The sequence below is a fragment of the Akebia trifoliata genome, chromosome 8, assembly GCF_017979445.1.
Source record: "Akebia trifoliata isolate Shusen 1 chromosome 8, ASM1797944v1, whole genome shotgun sequence".
NCBI lineage: Eukaryota > Viridiplantae > Streptophyta > Magnoliopsida > Ranunculales > Lardizabalaceae > Akebia > Akebia trifoliata.
In genome coordinates, this window is record NC_141382.1 from 43,875,971 (window position 1) to 43,898,483 (window position 22,513).

The following is a 22,513-nucleotide window of genomic DNA, read 5'->3' on the forward strand; positions in this document are numbered from 1 at the left end:
TCTCAATCGAGTAAGTAAAACTCGATCTAGTCAATTGGGATTTTGTATATTTTAGTTAAAAATAATCATTTTTAAAATTTTAAATATTAGTATTCAAATAAAATATGATTTTGTTACTAAACATCTTCTAATCTACCTCAATTTTCTAAACAAATAATTGTAATTATTTTTATGAATAAATAATTGTAAATCGTGTTGAAGGTTTATCTCTTCCAAGACGAGTTGACTTGTCCAATACAACTCGTTCTTGTTCATGAACAAGATGAGACATCAAATCGAGTTTTGAAACCATGATCAATCATCTAACTTTACTGCATAGAACTATGGGAAAGAAACACCACAAAAAAATCTACTCCCTATTTAGAAAAGAGGAGATGAGGAAAGACAATAAAGTGGGTTAAAAGGTAAAAGAGGAAAGATAGCAAAATAAGATGGACATTATTAAAAAATGGGTAAAAGTGAAAACATAATAACATTGGAGGGATGTTATTGAGAAAAATGAGGGGGATGCGAGAAAATACAATAAGGTTGAATGGGTGAATGAAAGACAATAAAGTGAGTAGAGTGGACACCCACAAAACTGTAGTTAAATGAGACGTTTACCCTCTACAAAATTATAGCAAAGCCATACAGTTGTGTTTTATTATATAGATGCCTAAGTCACTTATTAGTTTGATTGGTATGCATCGATAGGATAACACTATATATATATATATACTTAAGACTATCAATGGATCAGGTTCAGATTGGATCGAGGTAGATTTGGTACCGATTCAATAAGGATTGGACTAGATCCAACATTGATCCAATAAGTACCAGGACTAGCCCTTATCATATATATATATTTTTTAATATAAAGTCTCAATATTAAGATTCAAATCTGATCCATTAACAATCGGATCGGGTCCAGATTAGGCCAAACCCGATTTTATATATAAAATATAAGTAAACTTTATATATCTCAACAAATATATAATATAATTTATATACTTTCTAACATATTATCGAATCAGGACATGATTAATCCAAGTCTTATCTAATAACATATTGGATCGGATTTCAGGTTAATCCTATCCATTGACAACCCTAAATATACTTATACCTTATTAAATTATTTTATTTTATCCAGTGGTATCCATCCACCTATGTTTTTCTTAAATACTTTCTAGGTTTTTTAAAATATAATATTAGAAATTGCTCGATTTTTTCAAAGAAATGCTTCTGAGAAACATCGTGCCAACTCAAAACCACTTAAAACTTTTAGTTACAACTCTTTTATAAGTAGCTCGTGTGTTCTTAAATTCAAAAGATGAGCATCACAATCTATATACTAATGGAGGTATTTTCTCAGTATCTAGGAGGTAAATGCATTTGATTATATCCCAACTACCCGTCCAAGAAGGAGATCATCTCATATCATGATGTCGCAGTTATATTTCTATACGCTCTAACTTAAGTTCAGAAAGTCATACAAATTTTGATTTTCTCTTTTTTTTTTCCTTCTTAAAATGGCCACACCATCAACGCCCAAGTATGGGTACCAAACTTTTCCGATGGATCCTACTCGAATAATCTCCTCCATGTCTAAATTCATGGCATCATGTAACATCATAGCAAATCATCTCAGTTTTTTCTTCATGGGCATCTTTGAATGACTAGCAAATGCATCTTTTAGTCTCTCGTGATAAATTTTAAAAAACGATTCGATTCCTTGGGCCTTAAGTTGCCTCAAATACAGACAACTTATGTTTGATCTTATCATTGATGCCCATATAGTCACTTGGTTCCAATGTGGGCATTCCTACATTTGACCCCTCAACCTTGTGGTGGTCAGATTAGGAGTGATAGTTGTTCAAATCAACAAAAATGTACAACCCTTCTTCCATTTTTTGTTGTTGAAAACTATAAGGTAACACACTACTGCCTTGCCAATTGATATCCTTGAATGTCCATCAAAGTATTTTGTATTTTATTGCTCTACACAATGTTGTGGGGGGTATAGGAGGCAATGCTCCCGTTCCAAATTTTTTGGGGTTATGAAAAGGACAATCATGTAATATTTTCTTAAGGATTTTTCATTTTTGGGAAAATTTACATATTTTTGTAACTCCTGATTTTATAAATCCATAATGGAGTTTGGACTCCAAATGTGTATTCCAAAATGCTATTCCATAATTATTTTTAATATTTTTTTAATTGAACAAAAAGTGGAGTTGGAGATGGCGACTGCATTGGAGACCCTAAAATTCCAAAATTATCTTCTAAAATAGCAATTTGAATTGAAATCTTTTGGAGCAAACAATTATAAAACCTAGATCTCATTCTCCATTTTGGAATTTGAAAACTTGGTTCTCCAAAATGGAATAAGAGATTATAAAAATATCGGCCCGGTTTGTAAAGAACTGGTATTTAATTTAGTATCATCAGTTCTTCTGGTTCAATGTTATGACCATCCAAACCGCTATTCTTAAGAATCAATTTTGCTAAATTCTTCGCTCTTTAAAAGTAATCAACAGGTTTTTAGTATCAAATGAAAACTGTTGCAATCGAAAACCTTCTTAAATTAAGATCTTAACAATAAACTTCTTTTAGAAACACTATCCTTACTAACTTAGTAAGATTTACTATCTTACCAAGGGTAGTTGGGCTCAAATGGATTACTAAATTGGCAATCCAACTCCACATCCCTCTGCATTTGATGGAAAAACTTAGATCCAAAATAAGAAGATTCGAAAAAAAAAATTGGGCTTGATAAAATGTATTGAAAATGGATGACTACAGAACTTCCATATACAAAATTAAAATTCAATGGCGTTATTTATTTTCGAATTTTGTCCTCTACAACCCTTTGGTGTCAGATCATGTTTTTGGATCCCACAAGGTGAGCTCAACAACCCTTAGTGAGATTAATTTAGTAAGGACTAGACATGACACAAAAGCCCAAACTCTCTTTATCCATTATGTTTGAGCTCACAAATCTTTTTTTGTCATAGTGATATCAATCACTTCTCATTTATAGAAAGTAAATTTTTTCTACATAACCAACCAAAAGACTCTTTGGTTGATGAATTTGAATTTGGCTCTTTTAAAAGTTGATATTCAATATGGAAGTTAATACATCAAAAAAGTAGAAAATCGGGATGAGAATTGATGTGTGTAGAAGAAAATAGCAAAGAATTTAATTTTTCAAATCTTACAAATAAATAGAAATCAGTTCAACCAAATTGAACCTTGGTTCAACCAGTAGAGCAAAATTTTGGTTTGATCGTCGGTTCGGTTTTTAAAACATTAGTTGGAGTTACTCCAAAGATTGGGTTCTACGAGGAAGTAGATTCAATTAACACAAACTCAATGATTGGAGTGATCGGTCATGCTAATGCATGAATCACAAATATCTTTAGGGTTTTTGAAGTGGTCTTGTCAAACTTGAAAACTAGTTAGGGCCCATAAAAGAAGATGAACCTTAGGCCAATCATATAATTCTCCATTTATGATTTCATTTCATCTACTTTTAATGCAGTTAAGCAGTTTATAATTCTCCTTTTACTCGTGTTTATTTATAACACTTATGACAATAATACAATTAAAATAAGAGAGCTGCTATTGGCACTCCAACTCTTACTTATATAACACTCTAGTTTCTTAAATTATTTATCACACCTCAATTAAAGATCAAAACATAATATTCAAACATTACAAAGATTTGGCTCAAGTCATTAATTAACATCACAAAATATTATTACACTCGTTCAAACAATTTCAGCAGTTGTTTACAATTAGGTTTGAGCATATTTGAGATATATTAATAGAGTGTTGATAATATGACGGATCTTACACACGCTAACGAAGAAACACATAACTTATTAAAAAAATATAAAAGATAAAAAAAGAGTCTCTCTCTTGCCCATAGTGAGAAAAAGAAACTTTCAGATCTGATTATCTTGTGACACGCAAAATTATGATCCGATGAAATGGAATTGTAGAAGATAAAATTATATGAAGTTAAAAAAAAAAACAGTTATTTTTCACCGTTGAATTTTATTTTTAAACGTGGGAGCTCAGTAGCCGTCCATTTTATGCATCATGGATCAAGCTCGAAAATTTTTTTTTTTTTTAATATGAATTTTTTCATGAAATCTAGATGTTTGTGTTGTTGAATTGTTGATGTGATAATCCATGTGGGTCCAATGATCCTTTTTAAGATTTGAAACCTAAAAAAATAAATATGTGGCAGAGAATGGGCAAGTGAGAGAAACTTTTTTTATTTATTTTAAATAAGTTACGTGCTTTCACGTCAGCGTGTGTCAAGTCCATCTACTAGAAGTTCGTCATATTATCAGCACTCATATTAATATCCCTATATTTCCAAATTGATTATTCCTCCCTTGAACATAATCTTATGTGATTGACTACTAAACTACTAAACAAAGACATTAACGCCCTTATCATCAACCTATACCCAAAAACTTTTTATTTATTTATTATTTTTTGTTTTCAAAATTGTTCATCTTAAACCTTTGACCATTTCTCTATAAAACCAATCATCTTCGACCTTAAAATTCTATCTACTTTAACCTTCAAACCTCGAAGTAAGATAATTTTTTTGGGAAACTAAAAAGGATAAAATTTTATTTAGAAAAGTCTAGAATTTTGTATAAAAGATTGGATAATTTAAAAGAAAAATTTCCGAGATGTTTAAGAGCTTTAAGACAAGAGCATAGCCAATATTTTGTCTACGTGAGGGGAAATTAAGACTCTTCAATTTTTTTAAAAATACTTGTGGGGGCAATAGTGACAGAATTTTTGTTTCACCACCATTATCAGTTGCAATAATACATAGTCCTCATAATTTTTAAAAGTCTTATAAAAGCAAGTACCCCCATTGCCCCCATTTGGTTAGAGATTGAAGATGAGTGCATTGAAAGTCATTTAGGTTTTATCTATGATAAAATCCAAAGTCTAAAGGGCATGTCAAGACTTTGAAAACATAGTGACAGTGGTACTTTAAATTAACAAAATCTATACTATTTTTTTCTTTTTTGAAGGTAAAAAAAGAAGCTCATGATTTTAGGCTCTTCTATACTTGATGTTCTAAACTAATAATAGGGAAGACGGATTGCAAATATGTAAAGCCATGGAGGGGTGGGTCTAAAAAAAGACTCTCGTATCCATTTATTTATTTAATGTGACTGACCACATGAAAAGCTCACAAGTCCAAGGGTCAATAGATACCATTTATGTGTTTTGGCACTCCAACATTTACTTATTACAACCAAATTAAAAATAAATAAAAATAAGATGTGTTTCCATTTTGTGCGGTGAATATGGCAAAATTGTGAGTTTGATACACTATGCATTTTAATTCTCAAAACATGTGTTTTTTCCAATGAATTCATCATTTTTATAATCAACGAATTCACCGATAAAAACGACCTCACTAGTAATTTATCAATGAATTCGTTGATTATTAGAGTGAAAAATCCGTTGGAAAAACATGTTTTGAGAGTTAAAATAATCAATGTACCAAAACTGAAATTTGATAATAAGTTGTACAGGAATATATCAAGAAAATAAGTAAATAGTTGAGAATAAGTAAAAGTCGAGATGCCAGTAGAAACTCTATTATTTTTTCTTCTTCTTGATTTCCATTTTTTGGGTGTAGAACTTTATACGAGCCTAATCATAATGGTGAACAACTATTGAAATTGTTCGAAGGAGTGTTTTATAATGTTTTGTAATGCAGATATTATAATTTGTGCCAAACTTTTGTAACGTTTGAAGAGTGTTTTTATTATTTAATGGGAAAATTACTTAAAGGACCCTCATAGAGGGATTTCTTTCTAAATAGTTTCTAAGTTTTCAACTCTAACTTATCAAGACATTTAGTAAACTTTTCCCTTCTAAATGGTCCTTAGACCTCATCTCACCAGTATAAGGTATTTGAAATACCCAAATTACATTTTTCACATCGTTTTTACATAGTTAGATTTTCCAATGACGATTGTAATTATTTTCAAAGATCTTTGATCATGAATAATGAATGAATAATGCTATTCTCTTAATTTTGAACATCTGGATGTGTATATTTTTAATTTTGATGATTTATAAAGGGATGATTGAAGAATGAATATCAAATTCAAAATTTCTTTTGTATGATTACATCGTAATTTTTTATTTGCAATCATAATTAATGATGCATTTTTTTGTTTTTTTGGTACTTCGAGGAGATTAACCAAGTATTGAAATTAAAAAAAAAAAACGGAAAAAGAAAAAGAAAAATCTGATTTACATTAAAACATCAAATTCACCACTTTTTATTTAATTACCATTGAACTCAATAGTAATTAAATAAAAAAGTGGTGAACTCGACACTAAGTTATAAATTGACGAACTTGACAGTAAGTGGTGAGTTCACCACTTTTTTATTTAATTACTGTCGACTTCGATGGTAAATAATAAAAAAGTGGTGAACTTGGCTCTGTAATGCAAATAGATTTTTTCATTTTTTTTCCATTTTTTTATACCAATTTTTCCAATTTTGATATTTGGTTATTTTCCTCAAAAATACCCAAAAAATGCATCAACTATTGTTGCAAGTCAAAAGTTTCGATGTAATAAAAAAAAAGTCGAATCTCAAATTCGTTCTTCAAATTTTCTTTTTATAAATCATCGAAATAAATAAATAAAATGCTTCTATATGTTAAAAATTAAGAGAATATCATTCTCCATTCGTCATTCATAATCAATGATTGCAATCGTCGTCGAAAAACCTAACTATGTGAAGAAGATGAGAAAATGGTAGTTTGGATATTTCAAATACCTTATACATGTGAATGAAGTCCTGGGACCATTTATAAATGAAAAGTTTACTAAGGTTCTGTTTGGCAAGGGAGAGTTGGACTTTCAAGAAGGTGTGAGTTTATTTTATTTCTAGTATTTGACTAATGTGATCATATGCTTACTTCTTCCCCAAATCACAAAGGAAAAAAAAATACATATTCTCAAATTTAGTTCTTCAATAGTGAAGAAAAACATTTACCTCAAAACCTTAAAATATAGCTATTTTCTGACTTTGGTGCTAAAACCCATGAAAGTTCTTCAAAAGTTCTTAAGAAGAAGAATGTAATCCTAAAAGTTCTAAAAAAAATGGTTATTTTCTCCTGTAAATGATTTCAAAACCCTCTTTCTATATTTCTCAATTTTTTTTTTTAGGATTTCTTATGTTGAGAGTGATGGAGAAGAGATGACGAAAAAAATAGTAAGAATTGTGGAGATCTATGAGAGAGAGAGAGAGAAAAAATATCATTTAGAGTACACGTTGAAGTGAATGTTGAACTTCACAAAAGACAACAAACTTGGAGAGTTGGTGGAGTTGTCAACTTGCGAGTTTTGTAATTCCAAACGCACAAAATTCTCCAACACGTGTGAGTTGGTGACCAGCCTATTCAACTCTCATTTATCAAACATACCCTAAATGTCACGATAAGTCAGAGTTAAAAATTTAGGGATTATTTAGAAAAAAGTACCTTCACGAGGTCTTTTAAGTAATTTTCCCTTCTTTAATCGGGGTGATAAATAATTTAAGAAATTGAGATCTGATAAGTAAAAGTTGGAGTGGCAATAGCAGCTTCCATTTTTTTTATATTAATATTTTTATTTATTTATTTATTTTTGAGTGGGAGATTTCATAGTTTTTCTCACACATAATAAAGCGGAGGTCGAAAAAGGGCGAGGATTTTCTTCTTTGGTTACACCACCACTCTCTCTCTCTCTCTCTCTGTGAGAGCCAAAAACAAGACGACGACGGAATCTAGGGTTAGGGTTTTATCTGCTATTTCTGGCTTTGTCGCTCTGGTTCGGTTTTGAGAGAGAGAGAATCGGAATCAAAAGAAGATGAGCGTGGATCAGCTATCTTCGAACTCCCATGGCCACCTCGATGAGCAGATCTCACAGCTTATGCAGTGCAAGCCCTTGTCCGAACAAGAGGTTCCTACCTTTTCTGTGATTTTCCATTCTTTTTAATTTCTTTCCATTTTTTTTTTTAAATTTTCTGATGTGTCCAAATCTGAAGTTTTTCCAAAAAATGCTCTTGTGTTTGTTCTTGAATCTTGTTTGAGGTGTTTGCATAGATGGATTTTCAACAGATCAGCGTTGATTGGGCCCTTTCAGCTTACTGTTGGGTTAGCATGATCGCGATCTGGGATTTTAGAGGGATTTGGGGTTTCTACCTCGACCAGGAAATGAATTTTGGGAGATCATGCGATTATGCCCTATATTTGTTTGGATATTGAGCCGGATCCGCCATACAGATGTCCGAGTTTATGTTTAGGTTGGGGATTGGTTTAAATAGCTAGTTGATGTGTAGTTTATTGGGATGAATTGGACATAATCGATAAAATTCTTTTGAGATGAGATGTGTTGTTTGTCTACATTTAGGACATTTGAGGTCATATGTAGCAGCTAATTGTTATGTGATCTAAGGTTTTATGTAGAAAAAATTGGAGCTAATTATTGTTTCGAAGCTCAAATTTCACATTGTTTTTTTATAGATTTTCTGCACAAATTCATGTTGTTCCCGTAGGTTTAGCACTTCAAGGAGCACGCTTTGCTTCATTTAGAATCACTATCTATGGATTTTTTTTTCCTTTTTGTTCATTTAAATGAGTAAATTGAAGTCCATTGATTGGATGTGAAGATTTATTGAGTTTTAGTTTCATCCTCCTGATGATATCTGTTGTTACCAGATAGATAGCATCTTGTAAATGAAATGGTGAGAAAAAATGTTAATTATTGAACTTTATATTTCTGTATAACTTGAAAAAGAAAATGTGAAGATTAATTTTTAAACATCTTATGCACTTTAAATAGATTTTATTTTTATTTTTAATTTCATAGTATTTGGTTTAAAGGATTATTTTTGGACAATATTTTTTTATTTTTATTTTTTAACTTATGAATGCATTTCTGGGTCTCTAAGAATGATGTAGACTTTGCAATGATTGATGCTTTTGTGGGTTTAGGTCAGAGCATTATGTGAGAAGGCTAAGGAGATATTAATGGAGGAAAGCAATGTTCAGGTGTGACCCCCTTTCCATTCCTTTTTATATTTATTACCATTCTTAATTTTCTGTTATTGTTCTAATGATACATTGATACTTGCGTCTAATCATGCTTCTCTTAACACTGTTGCTGCAACATGACAATGTCTTGTATTCATTTGAAATGAGTGAAATTTTTTAACATTTGGTAAGTCTAAATGTATCTTTCTTACAAAGATAGCTTATGCTCCAAGGTCATCCTCCTCTGAATATTGAATTTATTGCCGAACAGTTGATATAGTGGTTGTGTTTTTTAGGGCAGAGCTTAATTTAAGCTTAAATACTGTAATAAAGTTCTTAGAATTGAATGTTACAATGAAGTTGGGGTTGCAAGCACATTATCAGAATATTTCTATGCCTATCACAGTACTTTATGTTATATAGATAGATAAAAAAGATTGGATAGTGAGTGTTAGGGCTTAATCATCTATGTGAAACCCTACCACAGAATGAACTAAAAAGAAAAACTAAATCTTGTCCACTTATCGTTGATCGCTGAAATTTACTTGCCATATTTCATTTAGCTGCTTGCTTTGATACACAATTGATGAGCTGCAATATTCTGTATCGAAAATTTATTTTGTAGCAGTCCTAGCACACCTTCAATTAATTTGTTTGTGGTTTTTGATTTATGTACATCTTAGAAGGGTGTATTATGTTTGAAGGAGAACTTGATCTGTCACATCATTAAGTACGATACACGTTTCAAATAAACCTAGGTTATTAGTAAGTTTCAAGTATATTGTTTTATTAATTAGTTTCAAATAAATCTAGGTTGTTGGGGACTGATAAAGGCTTACTTTCTAAGTTTGGATTATCCTTGTTTTCCAAGCTGTACTTTTATGCATAAGAAGGCCTATAGTGAGTAATTTATCTGGATTTTTGTTGCTTTTTTTTTTTCTTCCTTTGCAGCCTGTGAAAAGTCCTGTGACGATCTGTGGTGATATACATGGACAGTTTCATGATCTTGCTGAACTCTTTCGAATTGGGGGAAAGGTATTTGTTCTGTCTATTTACACTTTTTTTTATTCAACTATGATATTTGGTAATGCTAATAAGTAGGGAAGTGCTACCGAGACACTGTAGCAGGTTGGAAAGCCATTAGTTAGGTATCTGTTTCTTTTATTTCATAAATATTTGAATATTTGTTTATTTTTATCAGGTTACATGCTTCTGTGATATGCATTACCACGCCCCCCCCCAACACACACACTCCCGACTCCCTTTTCTGAATCTTAATAGAAGTATTGCATAGATACTTGACAATTGTTAGTTAAATAACACAGAGGTACAAACTCTTAAATACTCCTTTAAATGGATGATTGGATGAGGTGGTACTAGTCATCCAGGTTAACTAAATATTGGACTTGATATCAGTCTGTCATCAGTTAATCTTCTCGAAAGCTGTTAAAATAGGTTAGTCCTGTGGTTATTTTTATCTATCTTTGTTCCTTTTTTCGAGAGCTGCGATTGGCACCCCAACTTTACTTATTACACCCCACTTTCTTAAATTATTTCACACCCCAATTAAAGATTAAAACACACCATTCAAACATTACAAAGGTTTAGCTCAAATTATTATCTCAACATTTCAAAACATTATAACACTTTGTCAAATAATTTCAGCAGTTGTTTACAATTTTGATTAGGCTCATGTAAAATCTTAAACAGTGTTGTCAAATGCTGTCACATATTCGCATATGCTATTTTCAAAGTGAAAATCGCATACCCCAAATTCTTTGCCAATATGCGATGGCATATGCAAAGTGTGCGAAGACATATTTTTCTGCATTGTTTTTCAATTTTTTTTTTCTTGCAGCTTATGCCACAGCAAAATTGCATAAGCTCGCACATGGTCGCATATGCTATTTAACATCATTGATCTTAAACCCAAAAAATATAAATCTAGCAAAAAACGAGAGAGCTCTTCTATTGGTACCTCAACTTTTACTTATTCTCAACCATTTAATTATTTTCTTTATTTTTAATTGGAGTGTAATAAGTAAAAGTTGCGGGGTGCCAAAAGTAGGTCTTGTTTTTTTAAATTAAATTAATTATGATCAGTAGCTACACTTACTGAAGGACATATACTCACCTAGCAAAAAAGAATATATCATAAAAAACCTTTTTATGCTCAAGTATAAGGTATATTATTTTGGTTTTTAACTGCTAATGAATAATTTTATACAAGAAAAGAAGATAAAAGGCGGGAGATTTTGATGTTCATCTATTAGCTTGGCGTGACACCTAAGTTTGTTGGCCATTAAGTTTCACGTTGCATTGACGTTCCTAAGCCCATGTCTATATGTATTATCGTGGCTTTAAACAATGGTAAAAAATGTTATCCAAGGTGTTTGGAAGCGATCAACTCTCTAAACCTTGGGCCAACCATGAGAGTAGTTCTGGTGGAATCTCTCTGTGGAGTGTAAGAGGAAAATGGAGGACAAAGATCTTTTTTTTTTTGTGTGGTAAGCTGGACTTGAACCCAAGACCTCAAAGTTGCTTTGCAATGTGTCAAACTAACTAAGCTACTAAAAGGGTATGTTATATTGCACATCATTTTATTCCATCTTCAATTTAGGATTTGAGACAAAACTAATGATTACTCTTTGATGGAGATTCGACTTAGAATTTGTCATTTTTTTTTCCTATGGTTGTGGGATTTGGTTTGTAAAGGGAATAGCCAATCACATTTTGTTTATTTTTATTTTGGAGGCCTTCTCATCCTCATCTTTAATAATCTCTCTTTTATTTAAAAAAGAGAGTTCAAACTTGGTTTGCATTGAGCTCGTCATCAGATTAAACTTTGCACAGTTCTTTGTTTGACTATTTGTAATTATTTATCATCTAATTTGTTGGCAGAGATATTAAGATACACATGCATACATTTAATATTTGGTTCTTTTCTGATACTCATGTCCTTGGAGCTGGGCTGTGTTTTGATGTTCAGTTGTTTTTTCTTGTTTTGGTAGTGTCCAGATACCAATTACTTATTTATGGGAGACTACGTGGACCGTGGGTACTATTCAGTTGAAACTGTAACTGTAAGTTGAGCCGGATTTTTAGAATTTCTACCTCTGTCTTGTGAACCTAGTGTAGGACTAGGTACCAAGTTGCTCTCAAAATTTGGTCACCTATGATCATATATGCTTAGCATGCTACTATCAAATCTTATTGCAGAAGATGCACACCTGCAATTTTGCTATTACATTCCATGCAAAAGTATTTGTAGCTTCTTTCTGGGCATTTATCTTTTATTGTATGTTATAGTGGAGTAATTATGATTATAACAGGTGATTCTATATTCCAATTTTGGCATGATTTAGAGGATGTCTCTGTTGGAAAACCTTGGTTGTCCTTGATTTTCCGAAAGGTGGCTGTAATGTGTCTGTTTCAAGTTATCTTGGAGGGATTTTTAAGACAAAAATATCAGTAGTAGGCTATTGTCGTAGGACTACGAGCTTGTGCTGGCTGTAAAGTGCTCAAAATATGCTCCCCCTCCCTCAAATAATTATGGGATGAGCAACAACACTTTTATATAATATCATTGGATAAGGAAGAAAGGGAAAAATCCATCTTTTCAGACTTTAAAAAAAAAAAAAAAATGTAGAAGAAGAAGGAAAAAGTACAATAAAAAGGGAATCCTCATTAAAATTCATTAAAAAGAATCACCAATCACCTATCTTTCGCACTATAAATCCAACACTAAGAAAGGAATCTCTATTACAGCAACTTCTTCCATAACTTTCCTACTTCTAATCTAAATCTGACTAATTAACTTTGGACATTCTAAAACTACGACATTGATTACTCATAAAAAACTTCTACATTGATAAATTCATTTGGTATTCCTGTATTTATTTTTGATTGGGAAGCCTGCTTTAATGAGATCTGTAACTTGTGATGGCGGGAATTGAATCCCACATATAAGGTATCGTCACCAATAAATTTTACCAACTAAGCTAGCTGGTACCTTCACTTGGTATCCCTTTAAGCTTTTGACAAAACCTGTGCTTCTAAAATGCAATGGATCAGTTGCAAATTCTATTGGAAATAAATGCCCCCCCCCCCTAAACTTTGGCGAGAAGAGCACAGATCCAAATATAACATAAAAGAATAAAGTTTCACCATGAAAGCAAAACTGAAGGATGATTCCCAAAATAAAAAGGAATTACAACTTGAAGAAAATTGACCTCAACAACCTCAAAAGATTAAAAAGCTATGCTTACTCAGTCTCAACGAGCTCAGCTTTTCGTGAGGAATTTATCTTCTGACAGGACCTTTTTGTACAGCGTCTTCTGCTTCACAATAGCAACCCTCTTGTTTTCATTTGTTTATTTATTTTTTGTGTTGCAAGATTCTTAAGGAGTTTAGAGGCTTCTCTTTTGAGGATTTTTTATGAGATGGGATCGGGTGTTTATTGTAATGTAGACTAGTTTGTTGGGCCCTTGGGTTGCTCTTTGTATTCATGCTTTCGGTTTTTGTGGTCATCTCAACCGCTTTTTAATGAAAGTTCTAATCTTTGTCTATCAGAAGGGAAAAAAAATTTAGCAACCCAGCTATCACAATATCACGGATGACAATATCAGTTTTACAATGATGTTTTGTGGGGATGAATGGGTGGCGTCAGTTAGAACTTTATACCTAATGTACTAAGGAAATAATATAATAGAAGAGAGGAATTGAGAGTGGACTGTGGGGGAAAAAAGGCATAAAGGTACTAAAAAGCTATATAAACCTTAAGTGTTATATGCATACATGATGAAACTGAATGCCAGACCAACCCATTTTTTTTTGGTGTGGGGGGGGGGGGGGGGGGGGGGGAGATTGCTGACTCAACAAGCCTAAAACATGAGCTTAAGAAATGTCATTCATGGTCCCATTTGTACTCATGATTCCATTCATATTGCCTAAGCCATTCAATTCATCCCCAAATTGCAAGCCTTTTCTCTGTTGGGATGTTAATTGAATACAAGACAAAGTTGAGGCCTTTTAACACTTTCTACAAAAAATACAAATGTCAATGGCGCAGTGAGATTAATTTTTCCCTTTCCAATTTATGTGTTGTTGGGATTTGATCCCATGCTTCTCATATCATATAACTTCAACACTTTTTAATTTCTTCTTGAAATTGGCATGTTGCTGAGTTGCAATATGGCAATGGAATTCTGTCATTAGTCATGCCTTTGTTTACAGGATGCATTAGACAACTATCACGCTTAGCATCATCAAGGCCTTGTACCAAGGTTTTGGGGTCCAAAATGCATCCTTTTTCTCCATTCCACTCCATCCCGAGCCATATCTTCTGTTTCTCCATTCCATTCTGTCATTAGACATCTCCTGCTTGTTTCTAAAACTTTGAAATTGCAAGTGGCTGCTGAGTTTGCAATTGCATGTGATTTTATGATCCACTGAAAGATTTGCCATAAATAAATCATACTATGCTTTTGTCACCATTGTACGTAATGCATTTTTGGATGCACCCTAATGCTGCTGATAGCTTGATTTCAGTTGTTTTATGGGCTGTAATATAAATTGATATTTATGTTCTATGCACCGAATCTGCAAAACTTCAAGGATTTTAATGCATTTTTTGTTGTAGTATTTGGTGCATGCTGCTTTCATGCTACTGACAACTTTATTTATTCAGCTTCTGGTTGCCTTGAAAGTGCGTTATGCTCAACGAATCACTATTCTTAGAGGAAATCATGAAAGTCGTCAGGTAACTTTTTACCATTAACGTTTCCTTTGGATATGTTCCATTTTTTTAATAATTAAAACACATCTTTCTCAAGGCCCGATTCTAGTTTTTTTTGGGTTGAGTTTTGATAATGATGATGATTTATGTTACTGAAAGCAGAGTGCTTGCTTTTGTTTCAACTCTTTTCTTTAGTTAAATGGGTTGTAGTCTCAGTGGAATGTTAATTAATCAGACCTGTTATAAAATTCTATGGTTTACTATATTTTGGAAGCATTCTATTTTCTAGATATCATGCATATTCTAAGATGGAGTTTGACCTGAATATATATATATATATTTTTGTGTGGAACAACTGGTTTTTTCTGAGAATTGTTTCTACTTTTTCTTTGCAGATTACACAAGTTTATGGGTTTTATGATGAATGCCTACGAAAGTGAGTTTCTGTGTGCATCCTTGGTCTGTAGGAGTCTCCATCCAAAATTATTTGAGATATTTTATTATTTGTCTCTTGATCATCCAGAGACTCAAATGTGGAGTCCAGTTGACATAGGCCTCTAATTTTTCATTGAATGTCATTTGCATATTTCTGTTCAATATGATATGAAAAATGTTGTGTTGCTGAAATAGAAAAACCATTTCATCTGAAGCTAAAGCTATGTGGGACCCTTTTTTATATTATACTTTTCTTTTCTTTGTTGTCTTTATTATTTTCATTGTTGCCAATGGACTAATTCTTGGGGTCCTATATGTGCTTTGATCAGCATGGGAATCAATGTGACTTGGTATCCTGTTCCTCCCTCTGCTTACAATGCCTTCCCTTCAATTTGATTGGTCCACATAAATTACATAATATCTTTCAAATTGAAGAGGATCAAAGAAGGCTTCCTCACACCTTGTTGATATGTATAAATCATATCTGATGGCTTGTTTTATCCTTTGTGTTCCTAATGCTTCACGTGTATACTGTTGCACAAGTTTATGCATACTTGGCAAAATTTCTTCTGAACTCATATAAATGTATGAGAGGCTCACAGAAGCCTGAAACCAGGCTTTGTTCAGACCACACTTCTTGTTTGGCATAACTAAGTGCTTGTAGATTGCATGACCATGTGCTTTAGTTTATTCTTGCAACTTTTGACTGATATATTTTGCTAGAACAATGAATGGATTAGTCTTGGGATAACCATGTGCTTGTAGACTGCTATAAAGTCATCTAAAATTATCTTCTGCTGTTTTTACTGCTCTTTGCAAATCCACGATGATGCTTGTTCTTACATTCAATTGACAGGTATGGCAATGCTAATGTATGGAAGATCTTCACAGACCTTTTTGATTATTTTCCGTTGACAGCTTTGGTGCGTAGGCTTTTTACTTCTCCTTTTTGGTCTATTCTCTGGATTCCAGGTTTAAGCTTTCTGCATCCTCTTGCTTATTTCTCACCACCAATTGTTCATAATATGGTTCCATGGATGGATTTTTTGTTTCTTGTTGCCATATATGGATTTTAGCTAGTCTTTCGATTTGTGCTTTTGTAAATAGGTATTGATGTTACCATGGATGTTAAACCCATTGACATTGAGACTGGGACTGTGGGACACATATTAGGATCCTATACTAAAACAATGTGAAAAGTTGTTATTCTCCAATAGAAGACTGGCTGTACAGATCAAATCAATTGTAAATATATTGTATTTTAATTAGCAAGCTAACTTCTTCTTTTAAGTTATCAACAAGCTTCAATATGATTATTATTTTTGAAATTAAGTTATTAACAAGGTTAATTAATTGATATTGGCTAAAAATCTAAAACTGGAATAACTCAATAATAATCTCTCTTAAACCTTGTTTTAGGCTCAAGGGGGTCCTAACAATGCAAAGCAATGGCCTACATGTTACCTTAGTGAAATTTCAACTAAGCTGGATGTGATATGTGGTCTGAAAGGGGCATCATTTGTTTTTATAGGGATGGCTCATAGTAGAAGTAGATGAACCATTGAGACACTTTTTATTATTATTTAGACAAATAGAGAAGTTTGGAGAGAAGGGGAGTTGAGGAAGAATCTCCATGTAGTTTTTATTGACTTAGTCTGAGAGAAAACGTATGAAAAAGTACGTACAGAATTGATTTGGTGTTTCTAAGGAGCATGTTTTTAAAATTCGTTTTGACGTCTTGTCTTGTCCATGAACGAGACCGAGTCGTCTCGTTCAACAATGAGAAAAAATGAACTGTAATTTTAAATCTCGTCTGATATGTTTGACTTGTTTATACATCTCGTTGGTGGGCGATATGAGCCATATTGGATGAGTCATCTCGGTCTCAGACTAGATTTAAAACCATGCTAAGGAGAATCCCAAATGGGTATATTGACATAGTTAAGGGCATGCATGAGAGGATTGTAACTAGTATGAGAACAAATGGAGAAGAGAAAAATTAGTTTCCAGTAACATTTGGTTTACATTAAGGATCGACATGGAATTTGTATTTGTTTCTTCTAGTTGTAAATGAACTATCTGCTTATTCAAGAGCACACCCCTCTTGCAAATGATGTAATTTTAGTTGATACTAGAGAGGGGTCAACATTACTAAAACCTTGGATAATTGCCTGTAAAATTAGAGCTGGATGGTTAAAGTGGAGATGTTTTTATGTAACCGACTCATCCAAATCAAATTAAAAAGAAGTTTTTTATGACAACGATAAAATTGGATATGCTTTAGGGAGTTGAATGTTGGGTGAGAGTCAGAAGCAACATGTTAATAGATCAAGGAGTCGATGGGGATGCTGAGTTGTGAATGAGTGGAAAACTAAGAAAGATTGAATTAAAAATGAACCCAGTAGGGAAAATGTTGGAGTAGCTCCAATAGGAATAAACCAAGAGAAAGTTGATTGAGATGATTTAATCATGTTCAATTAAAAAGAATGTGTAAGTTAAAGGTTCTAAAAAAGAGCAGGAGGAAGACCCAAAAGAATATGGGCTGAGGTAGTGAAAGCGGATGTGAACACAATTGCAATAACGTAAGATAACTTTAAAACAGAATTGAATAGAGGAACATGATTCGTTCAGCCGACCCCAAATCTTGGGATAAGGCTTCGATGATGATAGATGTAGAGTCCAATGGAAGCATGAGTATGGTGAAAAACGCCTAGTCAAGTCCTTTTGTTTTTATTGATTTCTAATTCTAATAAATTGTTTTTTTACATATGTAGATTCTAATTCTTCTTCTTTTTGAACCCTTTCAAAGGTTGAATCGGAAATATTTTGTCTGCATGGTGGATTGTCCCCTTCTATTGAGACTCTTGATAACATTCGTAATTTTGACCGTGTTCAAGAAGTTCCTCATGAGGGGCCCATGTGCGATCTCCTGTGGTCTGATCCAGATGACCGCTGTGGTTGGGGTATTTCTCCTCGGGGAGCAGGATACACTTTTGGCCAAGTACCACACATCTCTTTTCCTTGTCTCTTTTAAGTCTTCTACCCCAAGCTATACATATTATCTGTGGAGCGTTTCTGGTCTTTTTATTTCTTCTCTTTATATCACACAGGACATATCCGAACAATTCAATCACACCAACAACTTAAAGCTGATAGCTAGAGCTCACCAACTTGTCATGGAGGGATTCAACTGGGGACATGTAAGAAACCATTTTCCAATTCTTTTCAAGGCTTGCCTACATGTCTACTTGTCTTGTGAGATGATTTAGAATGTATCATTAATGGATTTGACATATGCTTGTAACAGGAACAAAAGGTGGTAACCATATTTAGCGCACCTAATTATTGCTATCGCTGTGGGAATATGGCATCTATCTTGGAAGTTGATGACTGCAAAGGACACACATTCATTCAGGTCCTCTCTCTCTCTCTCACTCACACACACACACACACATTGATTAATGGAATTTTTGTTGTAGTACTATTACAGAGCCTAAAAGTTATTTACATGACGTTAAAACAGCACCTTGTGTTTTACTAATAGAAGAACAACTTTTTAGGGGCTGAAAAGCATCTCCCTACATGTATATTAAAAGATTTGATTTGATGCAGTTTGAGCCAGCTCCAAGGAGAGGAGAACCGGATGTAACCCGAAGAACACCCGATTACTTCCTATAATGTGGCAGCCTGCCTTGGGAGATATTACTGATTTTCTGGCCGCAAATTTCTGCTTCTGGTTGACTAATGATATGTGGGTGCAGATCCCCATGGAGAGAGCTGTGTATCAGGTTTAAGATTTATAATTTCAACCCACCTTGCTTCAGTGGTGGTGGTGGGGCTGAAAGCATGTAAGATGGGCAGGTAATTCTCCATTAATTAGATAGTGTTTTAGACTGTGCTGGGTTCCCTCGTTTGGAGGCAGCAGAGCTGGAAACACTGCTGCAGCATGATGTACCATTTTCCAGCAAAACATGTGATTTTTTTTGTTTTTTTTGTTTTTTTTATTATTTAAACTTTTTGTGTTGTGTAGATGGAAGAAGGGGATTCTATATTTAGTGAGTGCCATTATCTTTTCTCAGTCCTACATTCAAATTCTGGTAGATTTTTCTAAATTTGACCAAGGTTTTCTGCTCTCACACCCTACTATAGCTGTTTTGCATCCTTCAAGGCTACATTTATATTCCCCTCAATTATTCCTGGGTAGCCAGTGAAAGTTTCTAAGAAAATTAATCTTTTAAGGTTGAAATTTGAACGGTAAAAGTGTTACTTAAGTTCCTGCTCATTTAATGTTTTAAGTCATCCATTCTTTCTTTATAAACCAAATCTGCAAATTTTTCCTATGCTGGCCCTTTTTGTTAACTATGGAATGAATTGCTTGATGATCATTTGTGTTTGGCCCTTTTCTTACTCTGATTTGGTCTTTGAGAGGGTGTTGTCAAATGCAGTCCTATATGTTATTTCAAAAAAAAAAAAAAAAAATCGCATATGCTTACCATTGCATATAAAAAAATATGCAATCTGACAAATATGCAGAAATTTCTAACCCTATTTTATATGTTGAAGAATTGTATCAATTTTTTATCCTTGGTTTGTATTAGGGATTTAGAAGATTCGGAATGGGCTGATTTTTTGTTAGGATGATCAACCCATCATAGAGATCAGTCACAAAAAATCAGTCTATTTCGAAACTTTTTAGCCATATAAGATAATTTTGCCTAGAAACGTTGTCTACAATTTTGTCTACCAAATGCTCTCCATATGTATATATATATACATTTCCCATATATATACATATATATATATATATATATATATATATAGGGTCCCGTTATTTGGCCAACAGTTTGGCAAAACATTTTGGCAAACACTTTTTCAAAACATGGGTTAGAGGTCTTGGAATGGGCTGATTTTTGGTGAGGATGATCTCTACGGTGAGGAGATCATCCTCATAAAAAATCAGCTCTTTCCAAAACTTCTAGCCCCAGTTTACAAGTTGAAAAATCGTGAATCGTCCATTTTTTGTAAACCATTTTTGATGGGGTTAGAGGTCTTGGAATGGGCTGATTTTTGGTGAGGACGATCTCTACGGTGATGTTTTGAAAGATGTGTTTGCCAAACTGTTGGCCAAATAACGCTACTCATATATATATATATAAGGGGTTGTTCAAGGGACATGTAAAAACAATGGTTTTTTAAAATATGGGTTAAAGGTTTTGAATTGAGCTGATTTTTTGCGAGGATGATCACTATGATGAGAAGATCATCCTCACTAAAAATCAGCTCAATCTGAAACTTCTAAATCCATCAAAAGTGATTTACAAATTATTGATAAAAATTGGCAAAAAATCGACGGTCCACATTCTAAATCACTTTTAATGGGGTTAGAAGTTTCAGATTGGATTGATTTTTTTTTTCAATGATCTTCCCATCATAGAGATCATCCTCACAAAAAATCAGCTTAATCCGAAATTTCTAATCCATATTTTGAAAATTTATTAATGTTATATTGTTTTTACATATGGCCCTTGATATATATATATATATATATATGGGTCCTGTTCAAGCACCACCAAACATTTTAGCCAATCATTTTTGTCCTACATGGATTAGAAGTTTTAGAATGGGCTGATTTTTGGTGAGGATGATCTCTACCAAAACTTCTAGCCCCATGTTTACAAGTTTAAAAATCGTGGACCGTCCATTTTTTGTAAACCATTTTTGATTGGGTTAGAAGTTTTGGAATGAGCTGATTTTTGGTGAGGATGATGTCTACGGTTAGAAGATCCTCATAAAAAATCAGCTTATTCCGAAATTTCTAGCCCCATGTTATAAGTTGAAAAATCGTGGATCGTCCATTTTTTGTAAACCATTTTTGATGGGGTTAGAAGTTTTGGAATGGGCTGATTTTTAGTGAGGATGATCTCCTCATCATAGAAAGCATCCTCATAAAAAATCAGCCTATTTCAAAACTTCTAACCTATGTAAGACAAAACACGTAGGGTAAAGTGTAGGGTGTCGACACCAAACATATATATGGGTCCCGTTCAACACCAAACATTTTAGCCAACCATTTTTGTCCTACATGGGTTATAAGTTTTGGAATGGGCTGATTTTTAGTGAGGATGATCTCTACGGTGAGGAGATCATCCTCACCAAAAATCAGCCCATTCCAAAACTTGTAGCCCCATGTTTACAAGTTAAAAAATCGTGGATCGTCCATTTTTTGTAAATCATTTTTGATGAGGTTAGAAGTTTTGGAATGAGCTGATTTTTGGTAATGATGATCTCCTCACCGTAGAGATCATCCTCACCAAAAATCAATCCATTCCAAAACCTCTAACCCATGTTTTGAAAAATGTTTTGCCAAAATGTTTGTTGCTGAACATTTCCCATATATGATTTGGGATCCATGGACTCCTAAGAATGACTCGTGAAAAAAAAAAAAAAAAACACATGATTCCAACCCTTTAAACAAAAAATTTATGAGTATCTCGATAACATAAATTTTAGAGATACTTATCCTGATGTGAAATGTTGACCATTGGATTTTGCATTTAAAGAGTTGGGTTCATGTGGTTTTTTTTTTTTTTTTCTTTTCATGTCACTCTAATGTTCTCTCTCTCTCTCTCTAAACAATGTAACATTAATAAATTTTCAAAATATAGGTTAGAAATTTCGGATTGAACTGATTTTTTGTGAGGATGATTTTTATAATGGGAAGATCATCCGAAAAAAAAAATCAGTCCAATCTGGAACTTCTAACCCCATTAAAAGTGATTTAGAATGTGGACCGATGATTTTTTGTCAATAATTAGTAAATCACTTTTGATAGATTTAGAAGTTTCAGATTGAGCTGATTTTTTGTGAGGATGATATTCTCATCATAGAGACCATCATCGCAAAAAATTAGCTCAATCCAAAGCCTTTAACCCATATTTTGAAAAACCATTGTTTTTACATATGTCCCTGAACCGCCCCCATATATATATATATATATATATATATATATATATATATATATATATAATTTATTTTTTACTTAACAACATTAGTGGTCTCCATCCCTTGCTTGGCTGTTACTTGTTTTGGGACTGAAGTTGGACGCTTTTTACAATGCTTTCGGATTGTTGCCTTTGCAATGCTCTAATAAGAATCATGGGTGTCTCACTTAACCTGCCATGCTACCCTTTGATCAAAAGCTGGTCGCTAGAATCACTTTACATTGATTTCTGTCTGACATGGGCTAATAATTCTAAAAATCACTTTAAAACCGTATGGGGGA

General features: G+C 33.1%; 1 protein-coding gene across 1 annotated transcript; it reads left to right on the forward strand.

The window, feature by feature from the left end:
- Positions 1-7,689: 7,689 nt before the first annotated feature.
- On the forward strand, positions 7,690-19,309 carry LOC147397021 (serine/threonine-protein phosphatase PP2A-2 catalytic subunit-like). The gene is made up of 11 exons (XM_086452399.1): positions 7,690-7,986; positions 9,021-9,077; positions 10,011-10,094; positions 12,071-12,142; positions 14,749-14,820; positions 15,192-15,232; positions 16,088-16,154; positions 18,041-18,232; positions 18,342-18,431; positions 18,539-18,646; positions 18,844-19,309. Exons 1-11 carry the CDS (start codon positions 7,894-7,896, stop codon positions 18,907-18,909), a joined length of 942 nt encoding a protein of 313 aa, XP_086308525.1. The 5' UTR covers positions 7,690-7,893; the 3' UTR covers positions 18,910-19,309.
- The last annotated feature ends 3,204 nt before the right edge of the window (positions 19,310-22,513 follow it).

What these genes read in the sequence shown, in the direction of transcription:
- LOC147397021 (XM_086452399.1), top strand. Translation starts at nt 7,894, where the DNA reads ATGAGCGTGGATCAGCTATCTTCGAACTCCCATGGCCACCTCGATGAG. An exon ending in TATGATGAATGCCTACGAAA is followed by an intron (nt 15,233 to 16,087) that starts GTGAGTTTCTGT and finishes TTCAATTGACAG; the next exon opens with GTATGGCAATGCTAATGTAT. An exon ending in ATTTTCCGTTGACAGCTTTG is followed by an intron (nt 16,155 to 18,040) that starts GTGCGTAGGCTT and finishes ACCCTTTCAAAG; the next exon opens with GTTGAATCGGAAATATTTTG.